Source organism: Eumetopias jubatus, unplaced genomic scaffold, assembly GCF_037043125.1.
Source record: "Eumetopias jubatus isolate StellerSeaLion01/CBP00866 unplaced genomic scaffold, mEumJub1_p1.0 scaffold_4, whole genome shotgun sequence".
NCBI classification, from domain to species: domain Eukaryota; kingdom Metazoa; phylum Chordata; class Mammalia; order Carnivora; family Otariidae; genus Eumetopias; species Eumetopias jubatus.
In genome coordinates, this window is record NW_028274810.1 from 144720168 (window position 1) to 144734031 (window position 13864).

General features: G+C 35.0%; 1 protein-coding gene across 6 annotated transcripts in view; it reads right to left on the reverse strand.

Annotated features, from left to right (window-relative positions):
* Positions 1-13864, reverse strand: part of VPS13B (vacuolar protein sorting 13 homolog B) — a 750734-nt gene that overhangs the window by 186439 nt on the left and 550431 nt on the right. For all 6 annotated transcript variants that reach the window (XM_028108562.1, XM_028108579.1, XM_028108553.1 and 3 more), the window contains one exon: positions 2721-2858. In XM_028108562.1, coding sequence (XP_027964363.1) covers positions 2721-2858 — 138 coding nt within the window. The remainder of the gene's footprint in view (positions 1-2720; positions 2859-13864) is intronic.

A 13864-nucleotide genomic window follows, 5' to 3' on the forward strand; every position in this document is an offset into this window, starting at 1 on the left:
TACTATTAAGTGAACAGAGGAAATAAGGGAATACTCAAGAACTTTGAATTATTTTTCCAAAAACAAGGGCTAAAGAGCAGCATTTGTATCACACTGTTTAGATAAATAATCCCTGCAAAATAAATCCGTAAGGCTGAATTCAAAAGCTGTTAAGCTTTCACCTTAAGAAGAAAACTTAAGGTTAGGTAGTTATAATCAGTATTTTCTGTATTCTTCAGGGTCGTAACTTTTATTGCTGCTGAAATGTTAATTCAGGAGCAAGAAAAGAATAAGGAAAAATACACCATTTTAGAGCTGTAGCATAAAACTCTGGGAATGATATTCAAATAGGATGTGTTACAAAAGTGTAGTCTCCAGCACCAATCCCACTTTACCTGGGAGCTTATTAGAAATGTAGAATTTCATTCCCACCTTCTAGAACTATTAAACTATTTGCATTTTAACAAGCTTACCAGAGATGCTTCAAATGCACACTCAAGTCTGAGAAGCGCAACTATAAAATAACACTTTCAATCCATTTGTTCAAAAGTTTGAATCTCCAGATAGATTATCACTCTTACTGAGTAAACATTAAATAAGGAATGACATATATGTAATTTCTAACTTAAAGAAGTGTAAGAAACACAAAAGTATAACTATTTAAAAAAATCATATCTCTACTAGTCACATTAAATACTAGAATTATAAACATAATTTTTCATTCATTCATTGACATTTCCCCTGAAATATAATTTCTTTGGTTGCCATGAAAATATGGTACATAACTATGGATTTGTAGATCCCATTCTTTAACCAATCAACCAAATATAAACTAGAAGGGAACTGTCTAGCCAAAGTGAGTGAAAGACTGTGCCTAAAAGCAAAAAAAAAATCTGAAACTAAAAAAGAGGGAAACCCAAGTTTCTGTCTCACTTCTCCACGAACTAATCATATGTTCTTACACAATTTCACCGATTCTAACATGTTCAGTCTTTTACATGTGAACAACTCTGAAGTCAGGAAGTGCCTTGAAATGGATATCATAAGAAAGCACTGTATCATAGTTTAAATAGCAGATATTTTTTCTTTTTTCTTGGTACATAAAATGTTTTTTCCTATAATTGATGATGGCTTGGATTCAATGAAATATGGTATTTCACACTCACTAGCCAAGTACTAGACTCACATTACTCTCAATCTATCCATTACCTCACCCCAAAGGCTTCTTCCAACTTTAATGACTCTCTTAGCCTTCATCATTAGCTTCTTGCTTTCCTTTGAGTCTTTAAAACCATGTCTAGATACTTATAATGATTAGAAATAGTTCTTCATACTTCTACACCTTTTAAATCCCAGCACTGGGAAGAACAGGGCCCCAGGGAAAGGGGCAGTGTAGGTGGCTTTAGGCTGTCATTACTCCAGACACGATGACAAGTGGCCCTCTTCAATCTGTGGCCTCGGCTCAGGAGTGCATTGGTCTGCCATGACACACACGGAACCAGGTCCATGCAGGGATAGTTTTCACTCATCAAAATTCACACTTTGCAGAGTATTGCTAGAGATCTCAAGACAGTTTAACACCATTGTTTTAAATTCTTAATGAAGAAACTAATATTTTTTTGATGAGTAATACGTTTTGAAGCACTGTAAATATAAAATAAATGAAAATGCAGTAATTTTTACTAAATAGTTAAGATCTCATTAAAGTGAGGGAAGAATAATAAAAAGAAGAGGAAGAGGAACAGGACACGAAGGGAGAAGAAACAGAGCAGGCAAAAGAAAGAAGAGGAGAAGGAGAAGACAGGAAAAATCTTAGCACAGCTAAAATGAGTGCAGTACAGAAGTGATCTAGGTCTTTGGAGTCATAAGACCTGGGTTTGAATGTCTCCACTGCCATTCCTTCACAGTTTTAAGTCTTAACTTCCTAATTCATAAAACAGGCATAACTATAGTGCCTCCTCCTTGTCTATATGAGTATGTAAGCACTTAATACCTGTCTACATGAGTATGTAGAGCACTTAATACCTGGGACTGATAAGCACTCAATACATTTTGATAACCATATCTATCTAAAACTGTTAATTTCTCAAGCACATTAAGTATTTGAAATAAGTATACTTATCCAATTGAATATACCTATGTATATTATCTTATGTAGATATATTGTGTACCTCATCCATCCATCCAACCACCTATTTTATTCTTTTTGTTTACAGTAAGGAAACTGAGGCACAGGAGATTAGATCAACTGCCTAAGGTCACACAATTAGCAGAAAAGGAAGAAATAAAGTCTTGGGTCTTTGGCTTACAGTCAATATTCTTTAACTGATAACTACTTTTTGTCAGACCAAAGGTAATTTTTTTCTAAAGATTTTATTTATTTATTTGAATGAGAAAGAGCACAAGTTGGGGGAGGGCCAGAGGGAGAAGGAGAAGCAGACTCCCCACTGAGCAGGGAGCCTGACTTGGGGCTTGATCCCAGGGCCCCGAGATCATGATCTGAGCCAAAGGCAGATGCTTAACCAACTGAACCCACCCAGCGCCCCAGACCAAAAGTAATTTTTAATGCATATTAATATTTGCCTTTTAATCTCTAGAATGGGCAGCCTGAGAATACACTTCTAGAAAATGAACTATTCATTTTTTGCAAGGAATGTCACAATTACTAACAGACCCTAGGTACATGTTAATATACTCACATGAAAAAAAATGCATACACATTTGAATTATGACTTTCTTACCTGGTCCATTAAGAAAGTCTTTAATTTGTAGCGTTACCAGGGAGGGTGGAATACCACTTTTGCTGTCTATTTCTCCAGGCACTGTCTGCAGCCAAACTGTGCAGTAATCAAGAGCTTCAGGCAGAGTCTTCCCGGGATCTGAAGTGACAAAATTGAAATTAAAAATGTCAATCACATCACAAACATCTCATTTTGGTGTAAGAGCTTTAGCTGACAATAAGAAAGAATGGTTAAATTCACTTCTGTAACCTCCATTGATTCATCTGTTTGTACATATCCTTGTCACACAAGTACTCATATGGACAGAGGAGAAGCTCTCTCTCTGCATTGGAATGATGAAACCATGCTTTCCTGAGCCAGGCCAAAAAGGAAAAGACATTTCAAATCTTAACTTGTATTATCTTTGAATGAAGGTAAAGTTTCTGTACTCTGAGCTGCTGTTAATAGTTGTATAGTTGGATTTCTTTTCTTTCTTATTTTTTTTTAAACAGGATGTTGGAAACAAATTAAAGAAAAAAAGGGCAAGCTTTTTAGCTTAAAAAAAGGCAAATACATGTTCAAAGATGCAGTGGATTAGTACTACTTAGGGTCTATTTGATCTGTTTCAGAGTTTTACTGACATTACAATCACTTTTTACTGCTATGCTTTTGAAGTTAACTTCAGTAGCTTTCCCATAACCTTCTTTAATGATAAAAATTGGTCAATCTTTTATTAGTCCCAATTATAACTAAATCTTGACTTTTTTGTTTTGACTTTTTCTCTTACTGTATATTTTTTACTTTTTTCTGGTTTATACAGTATATTCTTTAAAAAAGTATTTTTTAGCTATTGGTGAATGCAAACTGAATTTGCTTTTTACTGCTTGGCAATCCAGCTTTTTTTTTTTGGCAATCCAGTTTTTATTGAAATAGCTCTTTAAATAAAAACGACTGCTGTATCTTGGCATACAATGTAGTAGGCTTTTTAAAAAAACTTCTAAATATTCACAGTTTTTCTTTAGTTTCAAGATTGTTTTATTCTCTGTGTTTTAATAGCCTCTGAATGTCAATTTTATAGGGATGTTCTTGCCATAGAGTCCATCTATTCAATTTTCAGTTGATTTGAAATGTGTTATTAAAGTGTTATTTATTTTAAGTTTTATTGATTGGATTGCTTTCAAGAATAGCATTTACATACAGTGTATTATATTCAACATATGGTTATATAGTATTACTGTCATATGTGAACTGGGCATATAAATTCTGCCTTGGAATTTGTATTTCTTGACCTTATCATGTGATTCTTATGAAATTTGGCACATATGAACCTTTATGTGATTTCAAAGAAAACACTGAAAGCAATTGATCGTGACGTTAGATCTACGTGGTAAAGATCAAACACCAAGCTAGTGCATTCTTCTCTTTTTATGTGATCAGTGAATTTCAAGCAGTGAGAATATGCACAGTAGATCAATTACATAGTAACACTATACTATTCTCTCTTTCAAATATAATAGTCAAGTGTCGTGAAATAATAGCAAAAGTCTATTGCTGGTAGGATCTATAATCAATTTGTAGGAGCTATGTAACCTGACAGGACCTGAGTGTCTACTTCTAGAGTCCCACCTGTGTAGCCATCATCAAGAAGCTATTATCAAGTAAATGGTACTGTGCTAGACCTGTATGAGGAGGCCGAATTCTTCATTCTGAAGAGAATACAATCTAAAGAGAGAACAATGACCTAACAGAGAAAACAGACCTAAGTGATGTAACTAAATAAATAATTGACAGAGAGGAATTAAACTGATGTAGAAATATCAGCATGATGTGTAAAAGACTGGCAAATAAAACTTAGGATGAACAAACAAGTTACAGGGATCACATATTCAAACTTGTGTGACAGAAAAGGTATATCATTAATATAAAGAGCTCATATAGTCAATATAGATTATTAATAGAGAAAAATGGGTAAAGAATAAGCAATTATTAAATGAAGAAATTAATAAAGCAAATAGATGAAGAAAACAAATGGCACATAAACATTTTAAAATATAAACATTATGAGATACTAAATCTTAGTAATAATCAAAGGAAAAATTTTTTAAACAAGTAGAATTTTTCACCTATCAGATAGGCCAAGACTAAAAAACTGGTAATTCCTGTGTAGCTTGCGCATGTGTGTGCACACACATACTGTAGAACTGCTAATCATAGTAAACAGTAGAAAACAACTTAGACGTTCATCAATGGGGATTGATGCTTAAATAAACAACAGTAATCCATACAATTGTTTAGAAGAATCAAGAAGATCTGTATGTACTGACATAGTAAGAGCCATCTTACATTGTTAATAGTGAAAAACAAAGCAGGTTAAGCATCTTTTCATATACTGGCCATCGGATTCCTCTTCTACAAAATATTTACTCTTTTTTTATTAGTTAATGAGTGCTAATGTTTGTCGTATGTAGCAAATATTTCCTCTTGGGATGGTAGTTGTCCTTAAAATAAATTCTGATGCTTTTTGCAAGCATACTTTTTTATAGATGTGAACAAAAATCTATTAATTTTTATTTAATGGATTTACCCCTAGGTGATTACATATTTTCCTATAGTTTCTTCAAGCATTTTTAACATTTTGTTTTTACCTTTAGCTATTTAATCCTTCTAGAGAGCACTGTTTTATGAAAAATAGGAAAAAATGCTCAGCCTGACAATCAACCATATACAAGTTAAAACAAGAAGTTTTTTTATTCAACAGCTTAGCATAAATTAAAAAGACTGATAATATCTTGTATGGGGGAGAAAGAAGAGAAATGGATCTTCCTATGTAAGGTCGATAAGAGTGTAAATATAGTATTTCTGAATGAGTAGGGGAGAGGTTGAAAATGAGCGTCTACCAAAATTCTAAATATCCATGCCCTTGTAATTAGAAAGGCCACACAAAGGACTCTACCTTAAAGAAATAAACCTACCTGCATACATTCATATGTACATACTGGAGGATGGTCATCTTTAGGATGATCCTAAGCATATAATGATACATGGACCTATATTCATAGCTGAAGAAAAAATAGGATGACACATCAAGCATCTAAAAAAACTGAAGTGAAGGGGAAAGGGAAAAAGCCCTTCAAAGGATATTTTGATGTTCTATCTTCATCAAGGTATAGACGGGGGAAGCACAAAATTCTGATAATGTGGATGAGGGTTTTCTAAGTAGGGGAGATAGGTTTTGTGCAGGTTGCTTCTCTTTTCATAGAAGTGAGAGGGCCTGGCCATCTGGCACCCAGCCTTGGAGTCTGCACTGGGGCAATTACAGGGGGATATGACTTAATGGAGATGGAATAAACAAACTGGCAATAGTAGGAAGCAGAATGGGAATTAGGAATTTAAAAAACGTAAAAGTCTAGGAAAGCTATCTAAAGAAGCCAAACTTTCAATGACTGTTTTCCCCCCAAATTACTGGTTTAATGATATTGTTGGTTTAATATGGCTACACAACTGATTGGAAAGTACAGCTGTATTTATAGAGCTGACAGAACAGAATAACTGAAATGAGGAACATCCAGGAAAATACAGGTTGCATGGTTGATGAATACAGAATGTATGACAGGACAGTGGCTACTCTCCCAGTTTTAGCTAAAATCTCTACTTTGGATATGCCTCTAGTCACAGTGGTTAGATGATGTGGAAGTAGTAGCAAAAAGGTCTGTCAGAATCCCACAGAAATAGCTCAAGTCTGTAAGTCACTATTTAGTCCCTTATGCTCTAATGGCTAGACGATGAGGGGCATGACTTTTAGACTTCCTGTAATGTCTTCGATTTAACTTCTCCTTAATTCCATCATCAAGTCTAGAAAATGGGATTCATATTACACATTCCTCAGGGTCAATGTAGCTGGGAAAGTACCAGATAACCTAAGATTAAAGGAGCCTGTGAATATAATATAAATAGAATGACAAATAGGGATGATTACTTCATACTGGAAGCTCCTTCAGACTTTGACAGTTTTCTTCGCTGTACTTAGCAAACACCTATTTATTTGAGCACAGGAAGCTCTCAGAAAGAGTAAGCTCCTGCTGATGTAGATGAGCTCATTTATGCTGTTGTCCCTAAGCCTAAGAAACAGGAGACAGTGGTATCTTATTAGGAATTACAGAGTGGGGGAAATGGGTCTGAACAAATGACAAGTTGCTCATAGCCACAAATCCTGTTCAAAGTCAGTGAGAATTCACTTCAATAAGACAATGGTACTGACAAAGTTATACAATTTGTTTTCCTTCTTGGTTGACCTGGACTCCAAACGAAAATACTTCATCATATCCGTCACAAAGAACACCCAAAGAGAAGATGCAGGAAGTCTCCAGTCCTTTCACAGATGGATCAAGATATTACTGGCTTTCACAGAGCCTTGTTTCAGATTGTATTGTGTTTGTAGATCACTTTGCTCTTCTTCACAAACCTTCATGTCACTTAACTGCTTGGGAGGTCCTCCTCTGAATCTAATAAAAGTGGTCTTTGTACTGCTGCTCATTATTATTTTTTTAACATTTTCTTTTTAAGATTTTTTTATTTATTTGACAGAGAGAAAGATAGCCAGAGAGGGAACACAAGCAGGGGGAGTGGGCAGAGGGAGAAGCAGGTTTCCCGTTGAGTAGGGAGCCTGATGCGGGGCTCGATCCCAGGACGCTGGGATCATGACCTGAGCCAAAGGCAGACGCCTAACAACTGAGCCACCCAGGTGCCCCTCATTATTATTTTTTAACACTTAACAAATATTCAGTTAAGTATGTTTTTGCCTAACACGTGAATTATATAAAATATAACATGATTCAGTGTGACCCATTCTTATTTTCTTTGCAATCTTCAACTTAACCAAAATTTGTTTTCCAAGCTCACATAGAACAGCTGAATGCTACAGATTTTGTAAGTTTTATTCTACTACTTTATTCTATTCTACTTTATTCTACTCTGCTTCTACTCTGTTCTACTATGTGGAAGGAATTTTTTTTTTTTAGTAATTGAGCTGAATTTTTACTAAGGTCCCAATGAGAAGACATTTCCCCACAGATGTCAGTGATAATTTCCCCATTTTAAAGATTGACATAACACTGAATGAAGTCCAGCTCCTTTTATACCAGATACTTTTAAGTGTTAGTCATTGCAGAGACAATCTTTTCATTTCTTTTGCCATGTGAATAATGAACTTTTAATTTTAAAAACCCCAATGCATAAGAATTTGTTTATTTGAAAGCTAAGTATCTCTTATTTTCTTCCCCACTCTCCCCCTCTTCCCTAACAGTTACTTTTACCAACCTCAGGTTTACAAAGCAATTGATAATCTGTGCCTCTTTCTGCTTTCCCTGGGCCACTTTTGTGCTCAAGAACATCTCCATAAGTAGGTTGATTAAGGAAGGCAGAAAGTAATTGCCAAGTGGTGATTTCCCCTGGCAGTTCCAGGCAAAGATTTTGTTGTGCAAGATGCAATTAACTATAATCACAATAATGCTTTTGCCCCTTTGATTCAATTTTCTCATGATACCTTTGTTGTTTACATTTCTTTTGTGGAAAATGAGGGCTAATGCAAATAAGGAGCAATGTCAAGGATACAAAATTTTCCTTTGGTGGAAAGTTCTCGTAAATTTGTGTTTCTGGAAAAAATGCTATTAATTGAAATTTGGGGGATGAGTGCTGAAAAATAAACATTTGATTAATTGGGTTTTGGTGTACCTCATTTTAACCGTGTTTTCTCCAGTAAGTAGTTTGTCATCTTATTCTCAGTATTAGCTTCTTGCTGTATTAATCTGATCCTGTTGCTGCTTGCAGTCCTGGGTAACAAAATCCTGCTCAATATTATCAACAACTTTGGAAATTATATCATACTTTAATTTCTAATCCTATTGATGCTAATGTTATCATCCCTAAATCATTAGGATTAAAATTAATGTGTTACCTAAACTACTACTGCAGATTTAAATTTCAGTAACTTTTTGCTCTGATGTCATATTGCACTGAGTTTTCTTTCGGACAGTAGTTCATGATTAAAATATTACAAATTCCTCAGAAGCATAAAATGCTTATATGATGTAGCACTGCAAGTAGCCTGAAGATTTACTTCTGTCTTCATTTTATCAGCTCCACAAAGTCCAGAAGGATCTACTGTTTGTTTGTTTTTTTAAAAAGAAAGATTAGATTTTATTCACTTTTTTGCAAAGTCTTCAATGACCTGCTCTGGTTGCAAGCACACTGCAGTCTGCCATTTTTAATGAGCCCAGGCCAAAGTCACATCTATGGCTGCTTCTCTTTTGGTTCTCTTTGGCCTGTGAGGTACATGGGGTCATGCTTACGAAATAACATTTAAGTGACTTTTGATGAACTCTTGAGGGACAACTGGCAGGTGAAAGGATACTGTCATATGGAAGAGGTTTATGAAATAGACTGCCATTGACCTAGGACTTACTGAACACAGACAGCCCTACTTGATTGAGCTTTTTCACATTTTGTTCCATAGGAGAGTTTACATCAGTTTATAACACAGTAGAAAATTCAGGGTAATGAAAAGAATGTGAACTTTGGAGGCAGACAGATCTGGGTTTAAGTCCTGACTCCTTAAAGTGGGTAAATTTAATTTTAACTTCACGGAGTCCCAGTTTTTTAGTTTCCAAAATGGGGATAATACACTAGATTGTGGGTTGTTGAGAATATTATATCAGATAATATGTGTAACATGGTTTGTCTGGGACATGTCATGGTAAAAGTTCAATGAACAGTCACTGCTTTGTTTCTAAAACACAACCTTTAAAGAAAATAGGAATACGTGTGTGCAGTGTCTTTCAAGTGTCTACTCCTCCCAGTTTTTGTTTTTGCTTTGTAATTTTGAAAAATCTTTTTTATCAATGATCTGAAATAAGAGGAATATAATAGGTAAAAAATAAAACACTCTGTTTATTAGTGGAAATTATACCCAATTTCGATCTTAAAAAACAGAGTAAACTTATTTATATTTAATTCCTAAAATAATAACTACTTAGGTTTAAAATACTAGTCAATGTATTTTACTTCTCTATTAAATACTCGTGGCTGAGGAGAAATTATTGACCTAACAATTTCCCTGCACTTTGGTTCTGGTAATTATCAAACGTATATTCTTACCTTCTTTTCCATCCCTTGGAAATATCTGGCCTATGTATGAATCAAGGAAGTAAATCATCTGCAAGCCCAAATAAACTCCTATTTCTTAAACTGGGAGTTCGAGACTCCTTTTAGTAAGGTATCTCGGTATATCAACTTTTACACAGAGAAAAGATTGGAATGACACTTTAAAATCATTTTCAGCGTTCAAAAAACATGGTGAGTGCATCAGAATTTCAATTTCACTCAGCTTTCTTTTGTTAAAGAAGATCAAGCAGAGTTCACAGCTAGCCAGAGGAGAAAGGGAGAAAACATCTAAAAAAGAATCAGGATAGTAGGTGAGGGCTTAGAGAGATTCCCTACCCTCCTATCCTTCCCCCCAGTTCACTGATAAGATGTTCCTAGATGGTCTTTTAGCTTAATCCTTTTGTGCCCAGCCAAGAATACACGAAGGTGTTTCTTAATAGAACTTGAATAAAATTTAAAGAAAAGCATCTTTGGAGGCTCTAGATCTATTTACCTCTACCTATGAAATTGATATTGTTAAAGCTCCAAAGGAGCCTCTTTCAAAAGCCACTGGTGTGCTTGGTTTGGCTGAACTCAGCGGATGGAAGTGTCCACTCCCTGCAGTGAGAGGTCATAGTCAGAACAGTCACCTTTTGACCACCATCTATAAAAAAAGGCAAAGCTACATACAGGCTTACTGAGTTTTCTCATATTTTCTGTATTTTTTTTTATGATCCTTAGTTTAAATGGCTATCTTTTTCTTTCCCCTTTTTTAATGTAGCGACAGAAGCAAATGTGGTCCATAAAACCCTCAAGATGCCTGAAAATTAAATTGTGAAGGAACCCAGATCCTTAAAACACAGTAACGATTGAACATCAGAGCAGCAAAATCAATCAAGGAACCAATTCTAAATTGCTGTGGATGCAAGGTAAGTGCCACCATCTCCTTGTTGATATCCAGGCATTTGGTCTATGCTCTGTACCTTGTATCTCCTAAGATGGAAGGGGAAGGGGAAGTTTCCTGGTTTGAAATCCCAAGCCTGGAGCCCAAGAGAAGAGGAAGAGGAAGTATTAAAGTGGCTGCTGGGATGTGTGATCATCAGTGCCCATTGGCTCTTACTTTTAGAACCAAGTCGTCCACATCTTGCTAAAAGGAAGTACACTATTTATATCTGATGATGCTAACCAGCAGATAATATGTGAAATACCATTTCAATGAATTCCTTTCAACTTATTTTCTATGCTGCTCTGTGGTATTCTTGATCTCCTTTCTATTTGGTTGTTTTCATGTTAAATTCTAATGTGGGTTTCAGATGTTTTACAGGACAACATTCAATTAAAATTCAGTGCAAATAAAACCAGGGTGCTGTACAGTTAAAAAAAAAGCATATATATATGACTGCTTTAAAAAAATATATATATATACAAGGAAGATCAACTTAATCCTAATTTTAAGCCTCTTGTCTATTCTGAGCAAAGTCTGAGTTCTGTAACACTGAAAGTTAATTCAGTGGCTTTAAATAATTCCTCCCATTTCTCATTCATTTTAAGTAAATGCTGATGATTGAGATGGATGCCAAAAGGACCAGGATACTAGTCTTTCTCATGTTCAAAAAGGAAGGTCCATTAAGCTCTTCCTTCAACTGCTAATAATTACAGAAGTCCCCACTTACAGTTGAATAATATTCCATAGTTCCAAGGCATTTCATAAATATCTCATTTGGAGTTAAGATTAAACCATGAAACTACAAAGACCAAGATATTAGTATACCCATTTTAGAGATAAGGAAACTAAGGCATCAAGAAATTTAGTTATTTGCATCAAAGAATCTTGGTATTAGAGCCAAGACTAAAAGTCAAAATTTCTGCTTTCCATTCCAATATCCTTCCCCATATGTTAATTTCCCCTGCTGGCTGGGTCAACTTCTTATTTAACAGTTTCCCCCACAACTCTCCCTGAGTGATACACTAGAGTTCCTCTCACTTATGAGACCTACTAACTTGCTGATTTCTGTCAAAGTAATAATTCCATTTCGTATTACTGGCCAGCAAGAAATGTTCCCAGCAGCTAAATTTTCAGATAAATGTTCAAGTTGTGATCATTATGACATTAAAGTCACAGGTTAATTCTAAGCCTTTCCAGAGACATTAGCAAAACCTTTAATTCTAAAGAGACATGTAATTCAATCCTTCCCTTAAAGTCACAATAACTAAATGAAATCAAGATATGATTTATGAGGTGTAAGGAAGGCAGTTTATGATTTTCCAACTGTTGGTTTACTCAGATGTCTCTGGCACATTTTCTGCAGACCTGTTCATGAAAGGGTAAAGAAGCCAATTACTGTAACTGAAAATTTCCAAACTACACAATAGCCATAAATTGCACTAAAATGATGTGAATTTTTTTGGCTAATTACAACCATTATTTTAAACTCAACTTAAAGATGTTAACAATGTTGATAAAAGCAACAATGACAATATTAACATTCCTGGAGCCCTGTGCTACACACTTAGCTAAGAGCTCCATACACATCATTTAATTCTCACATCAGTTCTAGGAGGCTGCTACCAGTGTTCTTCACATATTCTAGATAAGGAGCAGAGGCTGAGAGAGATGAAATAACTTGTCTGAGGTCACACGGCTGTAAAGCGGCAGGGCTGAGATTAGAACTCAGGGCTGACTGACTCCAAATCTTGAGCTCTTACTGAACTCTATTCCATGTTTGCCTCTTAACTAGATCTGAAGTCATATATGTAATATTTATAAGACTTTAAAATGTGGAAGGTATCCCATAATATAGATAACATGTTGTGGATATTTCTGTCATATGCAGAAATGTGTGATTCCCTGATCTTTCAGTATAAATTCTAATCAAGTTTAATTTCTGTATTTTAGTATAGCCGATGTTTGAAAAATTACAGTAAGGTAAGGAAGCTGCAGGATGGTTGAAGCAACTGTCTTCAAAGTGGTTAGTTCCTGTCACACGATGAGTAATAAGCTACTGGACTAACTGACTATGTGCTGAGGAAGTACGGGAGTTAGTTAAATTTCTTCAGAATGGTTCAACTCCTTCACAATTGACCAGATGGCACAGTCATTTCTTCAAAAACAAACAAAAAGCCCCAAACAAGAAAAATGACTTTTTAAGTGTGCCCTGGGCTGCATAGTCAAGATATGAGGCAATTTCAAATCTGGACTCCATTACCTTAAACAAAATAAATATCAAATTTTAAATATTTATAAACACAACTAATACAATTATGTTAAAAACAACTACATAAGTCTTTCTTTAAATGAGAACTGCCAATATTACAGCAGCTGCATATAAAGGTGCGGGCAGAAGATTTCATTTCTGTTATAGGTTGCTCCAGGTAAGGACGTGGGAAAGCCCATTGCCACATTATTTTAACATTTCAAAAAGAAACTTGACTCACAGATGTATTATCTACCTGGACTAGATGGAAGATCCTGTTTAGGTTATTAATATTAATAGTCATAAAAGAAATTCAAGTTGATAATTTAGGTTTTAGATAACCTGCCATATTTTTAATTATGGAGGGTAAAACAAACCACCATATATACACTTACAGGTATAGCTGGCATAATTAAGATCACTAAATTATGAGGATTGGGGATTATACTTTTTTTAAGCTTTCAAAATTATAAGCAATTGTCATCACTTTTCACTTCAGTTTTTAAAAAAAAAAAAGATGTAGGTATAGGTACAAATACAGATTCCATTTGTCTATTCTGGGTAGCCTCTCATAGAATTTAGGTTTTTAAATAAGTATGGACATAAATGGTATATATAATATACACAGATGTATGTATCAGTCACATGTGCTGAGAAGGCAGATTGACATGAGGGACAATGAATTTCACAGCATTTCTAACTTCTAACTTGATTTTAAAATATCTGAAAGGATATCCCTCAGGACCACAGAGAAAACACAATTACTATCCTTTGAGTATCTGAACATGTTCTTTGCTTAATGGTGTCATGGGTAGAATCAAGTTAATTCTGACA